Below are 6,290 nucleotides of genomic sequence, written 5' to 3'. Positions count from 1 at the left end.
CTTGGTTGTGATCAACAGGGATTTTTTCGGCTTCCCCCAACAAAACAATACATGCACGGAGGTGGTGTAGTATGCAAGGGAAAATTATACGAGACAAAGATCAAACTAGCGCATATAATGTGCAACATGCACTAAATTAATTAAGACATAACTTTTGTTTTACAACACACAGTGACATTACACTTGCATATATTGTATACATAACACAATCCTTACATTGTCTATTGTGCATGCAACACGACAAATACCATGTACCGATTAGTTGAACACGATCACTATATAATTTAGCCTTGCTGAATTTAAGAACGCTCTACACGCAGATACCTGCTTTATTGGTAATATTACAATACAGAAAGACATAAATACTCCCAAAGGAAAGCTTAATTAATCAAGATGATGAGTTTAATAGACGCACGAATTAAAAATTGTACTAGAAATTTCACACGGCCAAGTCCAGTGCAAGCAAGGTCATGCATGTGAGAAGAGTTCTAGTTCTGGTACATGTTGCCAGCTATCATACCTGCCCTCCACCTTCCATCTCGTTGCGTTGCACCTGTTATGTCTTCACTCTTCGTTTTGATGGCCACATGGTTGATCTTCTCCTCAAAGGCAGAATTTGCAGGCTTGACGATGATGGAGCCCTCTTGCAGCATGTTGCAGACCACTACTTCCTTGAGATCTGCCATCAAACCTTCTAGGCTTTCTTCCCCTTCTTTCCCTTCAAGCTTGATCTCCATGTTGGGGCAACCAGATAGAACGATCTTTTGAACCTTCGGAATGGACATGGGTCGTATTGTCCACTTTTTCACCATTGTTAGGTTGGCCATCACCAAGCTTGTGACATTGTTGAATCCTTTATCAGAAAACAAGAGATTTTCTTCACAGTAGGAATCTTCGGACAATACTAGCTCCATGAGGCTTGGCAGCTCACCTATCTTGTCAATGAACTTCTGATCTGCCAATGATAGCTTGAGCACTAGCCTAGTGACATTGGGTAGTGTGTACTGGTCCTCCTCATTAACACTTGATTTGTCGATTTTCCCGAGCAGCTCTAGGATCTGCAGGCGGCGCAGTGTGAATTTCGTGAAGAGTTCGAGTGGAATATCTTTCCCAGCAAGCTGCAGGTACATGAGTGACTCAAGCTTCTTGAACACTTCTCTAAGTGCTTCCCAGTGCCGGTTATCCAGACCTGAAATCTGCAAGTTGCGAAGATAAACCATGTTTTGTAAAGGCTTGATGTCGTTGCCTAAACGATCAGAGCAAAGCAAGCCTGTGAGTGTTTGCATGTTGTTGAGCACCCCAGCTGACTTTGGCAGTCCTAGCATGTTGGCCACAACATGCCGCAGCGTCGGAATCTCCCAGAATGCTCGTGTCACCTTCTTCACCTCAGTTCTCTTTATGTCAAGTGTCTGAAGGTTGATGAGACGAGCAATGGAGGAAGGGAGTTTGGTAAGGGAGCGACTCCGGAGCCCTAGGTACCTTACATGGATCATATCCCCAATTGCACCAGGCACCTTTTTTATCCTTAACCCCCGGAGATCAATTACACGGAGGAACTTGGATGCCGGCAGAAAACGGAGAGCATGGTAGCGTAAATCACTATTGTTACCTTGCTTCTTCAATTGGCCATGCGCTCTTACTTTGGAGCTAAGCGATCGTTTCCCATTCTGTGATCTTTCCTCAGCAAAATCACCCAAGATGGACCGCATCTTAGGGAATGCGGTGCCCATTGGTATATATGTCTCTGTGTAGTTCTGGAGGTGCAGACGGCGAACTGCACCGGGTGCAAGGAGATCAGCATTGTCATGTGCCTCAAGGAAACTCGCCTCATGTGCTTCTGCCTGTGCAAAAGCATGGAGACGGTCATGGATAGCAACAAGCCAAACACCTCCATTCATGTCCCTCTTCACCAGGCGGATCATCTCCCTTGAGATCAGCTCCTTCAGGTAGTTCTGACCAATGTCCTCCATGGTTTTCCCCTTCTTTGGCTTCAGAAACCCCTCGGCGGCCCATAGCCGCACGAGGCGTCTCGCATTGTAGATCAGGTTCTCTGGCACTCCTGCAAAATATAGGAAGCAAGACTTGAGCCGACTTGGGAGATCATCAAAGCTCAAAGCCAAGATCCTTTTCACTTGCTTTGGCTCATTATCCGACTCGAGCTTCTTCAACACCTCTTCCCACTCTGATATGCTCTTTGTCCGAAGAAGCCCAGCCAGCACCACAATGGCCAAGGGTAGTCCGTGGGTTATCTTGAACATGTTCTCGCATGCCTTCTCCATATTTACATTGGGTTCTGAGATTTTGCTGCCAAGGATCTTCTCTTTAAATTGGTTGTTGGCCCCAAAGACTCTGCGACGAAATAGCGATGAGCTATCTTTTTTGTCGAGCTTGCCTATCTTGAGGGTGCTAACTTTTGGGTTAGCATATGCAGCTTCTTTGTCCTCCAGGCGAGTGATGACCATCACTCTACTGCCTTTCTCATTCTGTGGTAGGCTATGGAGTATGGAGTGCCAGTTGCTGAAATTGACCAGGCCATCAAGCATCACCAGGTAGCGTTTATTCTTCAGGTACAGCGAGAGGGCTTTATGAACTTTTTCTGTGATCGAATTTTTTTGTTCACAGGCCTCACTCTCGGGACACAAACGCTTGTAGATGAAGTACAAGATGTCATCATCTCTTATTTGTGGTGGGACATTGATCCAGGCTCGGACATCAAAATGCTTCCGGATAATAGGACTGTCATACACTTCCCATGCAAGTGTGGATTTGCCAGTGCCACTCTCCCCAACTAGTGACATGACAGATCTGCTAGTATCATCACCAGCGAGAAGATAACGTTGCAGCTCTGCACGTTCATCTTTAAAGCCAACCACTTCGCTCCCCTCATCCCTGCATATGTTTGATTTCAAAGGGAAGCACATTTAGTAAAATAAATAAATAAATAAGTATGGGGCAATGTAACATCAAGTGCAATTTTTACATACGTTAACTACTCCCTCCGTCCTATAATATAATAGCATTTTTAGCACTAATCACTCTTATATTATGGGACTGAGGGAGTAGTATTTTAAGCCAATAGCATACAACTAAAGTGAAACGCGACAGAGCAAGCGCGTCTCTTTAACTTTGAAGAAAAGACAAGTGTTTTTGGAAGTTAAAAAAAATTTGGCTTCATTCATTTGAAGTCAGGCCTTCGTGCTTTTTCTCTAAAAAGTTAAAGAAACAGAAAGAATATCTTGGATGTACGTATATATCGTAAAAGTGATGACAAGCTAAAAAAAGTCACTTTACCGAGTGTCTTAAAACACTCAGGAATCTCACTACAGGAAAATCCGTCAACTGTGGTCAACAAGGACATGCGTCCATTTATTTACTGACTATCTATAAATTTACTAGGTGTCATGGAAAAGACATTTGGGAAAAGAAATTACCGAGTGTACCTTTGTACACTCATGAAAGTTAAATGTTTTCCGTGTGTCCCATAAAATACACTCTGGAAAGATCAGATACTATGTGAAAATAATTTCCCGTATAATGTATATGCATTGTTTTCTTGTGCACCGATATGCAAAAAAAAGGAGTATGCTTCATGAGAGCTTGAGCTCCCTTCGCAGTTACTCAAGGGTTCATAAGTTTCATAAATTTTGGAAAGTAATTCTCATTGTGCATATTTAAACAGTAATGGCTTATGGTGTGATCTGGGATATGACATGATTTTTGGAGTAGAATTTTAGTCCAACCTGAATTAGTGGAGTAGAATTATATGCTCCCGTGTCTTATTAACAATATCACAAGGGGCATGAATTCTCTAGAATGTACACCCGAATAGACAAATCCTTATTTGTTTAGCTATATATCATGCATAGTGATGTCCTGGTTATGAAGATACAACTTTGGAGACTTACCGTCTCTCTAAAAGATAATATTTCTCTCTCTCTCTCTCTCTCTCTCTCTCTCTCATAGATGCATAAAGACGTGATCGTAGCCATTGATAACCTCTCAACATAAATTGGGAAAGTAATAAAAATATTCATGTCATCATAGATGAAACTGTATCGGCCTTAGAGCATTCTAAATATGCTAGTGGTTCTCTATGTGTGTAGAATAATTAACTCAGTTTCACAAAAAAAGAATAATTAACTCAATAAACCGCATGGGACATGTGTTTAGCAAACTCAAAATTCACCCAGAATAATTAAGTCAATTATTCTAATTAACCACAAAATATTAAATTGATTTGTGATTAGCTCATTGTGATGTGCTGAATTTATTTTCAAATTCTTTTACGGGAAAATGATCGCCATGAAATGAAAAAATGCTTATCAAAATAATAAAATGAACAAAAATTGGACTATAGCAATGCACAAAGTTCCAGGTCATACCAAGCTTCTAAATCTAGGTTGATACCATAAAAATTGTATATGTCAGTAGGAGGCTCTACGATACAAATATAACATATCATTTCACTCTTTTTCACACGTATCAACTGATATAGACAAATATGTCAACCGATATGGCCAGCATTTGACCCGATATGTCAGCTGATATAGATCATTATGTAAATGGCAATGTTTCTTTTAAAAAAAGTTGATAATAAAACCAAAAATACAACAGTGGACATGGGTGCACATGGACCTGATTTGAATATTTTTTAAAGAAATATTAGAAAATTACAAATATTTCTGAAAGTTTTTTTTTTTGCGCAAACATGGTCTAGCGTTATGCATGTGAGCGTAAAGCTTAGCGACAAATTAAGCACACCATATTCTGGGCGAATTAAAACAAAAAATGATATATGATATAAAGTTACTATTCACATTTTTCATACAAGCATTTTTGTCTTCTTTGCCAGGATTTTCACAGAATACATTTTGCCGCGAAATTTAACACACATGTATAACGCTAGACCATGTTTCCTACAAAAAAAAATTGCAGACATATTTCACTTTTTCTAACATTTTTATTTATCTTTTGCTAATTTGGGTTCACCTAGACCCATATGTCCCAAAAATTCATACCGAAATAAAACAATGCATTTAAAACTTCATAAAAAACCGTAGTCATACATAATACTTTGTAAATATGACATATTTGATGTACCTTTTTGTTAAGAGTGAGGTTTTGTGGGCCTTTGTTAATTATTTCGTAAATAACTAAAATGAAATCTTTTTTTGAACGCAGTGCAGACACAGACGCTCATACATTCGCACGTACACTCATTCCATTAACGCACGCATGCACACCCTACCCATATTTTGTAATGCTGGCACTGACATCTTACATTTGTTTCTGTATTGAAAGTCATGTTTTGAACAAGAATATTGAAGTGTCGATCAAACAATATGAATATGAATATCACATATCAAACAATATATATCTACATGATTTACATGACCAATAACATCGATCGTACTTAAGTTGGGTTTCACGGGTGGACGGTGAACTTTGTTCGTACCGTATAAACTATGCAAATTACGGTGGATTGGAACAAAACGTAAGAGGTAGAGATGGGAGAGATTTTGTACGTACGCGTACCATGCGGGGACGGTGTTGATGGTAGAATTGTGGGCCGACGAAGAAGCGCCGGGGGCGGAGGGGCGGAACGTCCTGATCTTGTACTTGTCGACGTTGTCAGAGATCTCCTTGAGCCTGTTCTTGATGCCGTCCATCCGCTCCCGGAGGTCATGGCGGACGGAGACCTGGGTGGTGCAGGAGGCGGCGAGTCTGAGCCACCTCCTCCAGGCGGGGACCCCCTGCCGCAGCGTGTCGTGGTCGAGGCGGCGGAGGAACTCGTCGAGGACGTCCTCCACCTCGTGCGCCACATCGCGGGTCTGGCGGACCCAGAGACCCACGTACTGGTTGGCGCCCTCGCGCCGCTCCTGGTCGGCGTCCTGGATGAAGGTCTGCAGCCACTCGAGCTTGTCCCGGAGCAGCCGGATGTCGTCGCCCACGCCGCTCAGCAGCGCCGCCTCCTTCACCGCCAGCTCCCCCAGCCGGTTCAGCACGAACGTGATCGAAGCAGACGCCATGCTCGATCGATCTCGAGTCGAGTGTCGATCTCTTTCTCTACCAGCTATACCACACACACGTAGCAGCTCAGCTAGCTAGGCTCCATGTATGTGCAACTGTGCATTAGCGGCTGTATTTGGCTTATCGTGGCTAGATGTATGCTTCCGTTATTCCGTATATAAGGAGCAATGGAGCAATTCAGAGGGATTGAGCCGGCAGGGCACTAGCCAGCTTGTTAGAACTTAGAAGCAAGCCGTCCGGCTTGTCGACCAAAAGTCAGA

The 6,290-nt window shown here is 42.4% G+C and overlaps 1 protein-coding gene across 1 annotated transcript; it reads right to left on the bottom strand.

Moving 5' to 3' along the window:
- Positions 1-418: 418 nt before the first annotated feature.
- LOC109739591 (putative disease resistance RPP13-like protein 3) lies at positions 419-6,029 on the bottom strand. The gene is made up of 2 exons (XM_020298676.2): positions 5,536-6,029; positions 419-2,889 (listed from the first exon to the last, which is right to left on the bottom strand). The coding sequence occupies exons 1-2, from the start codon at positions 6,027-6,029 to the stop codon at positions 489-491; spliced, it is 2,895 nt and encodes a 964-aa protein (XP_020154265.1). The 3' UTR covers positions 419-488.
- Positions 6,030-6,290: the final 261 nt, after the last annotated feature.

Source organism: Aegilops tauschii, chromosome 3 (genome assembly GCF_002575655.3).
Source record: "Aegilops tauschii subsp. strangulata cultivar AL8/78 chromosome 3, Aet v6.0, whole genome shotgun sequence".
NCBI classification, from domain to species: domain Eukaryota; kingdom Viridiplantae; phylum Streptophyta; class Magnoliopsida; order Poales; family Poaceae; genus Aegilops; species Aegilops tauschii.
This window is presented reverse-complemented; position numbering and strand designations above follow the sequence as displayed.

Excerpts from the sequence above, each read along its gene's own strand:
- LOC109739591 (XM_020298676.2), bottom strand. The coding sequence starts at position 6,029 with ATGGCGTCTGCTTCGATCACGTTCGTGCTGAACCGGCTGGGGGAGCTG. Across the intron at positions 2,890-5,535 it reads ATCAACACCGTCCCCGCATG|GGATGAGGGGAGCGAAGTGG; the intron begins GTACGCGTACGT and ends AAACATATGCAG.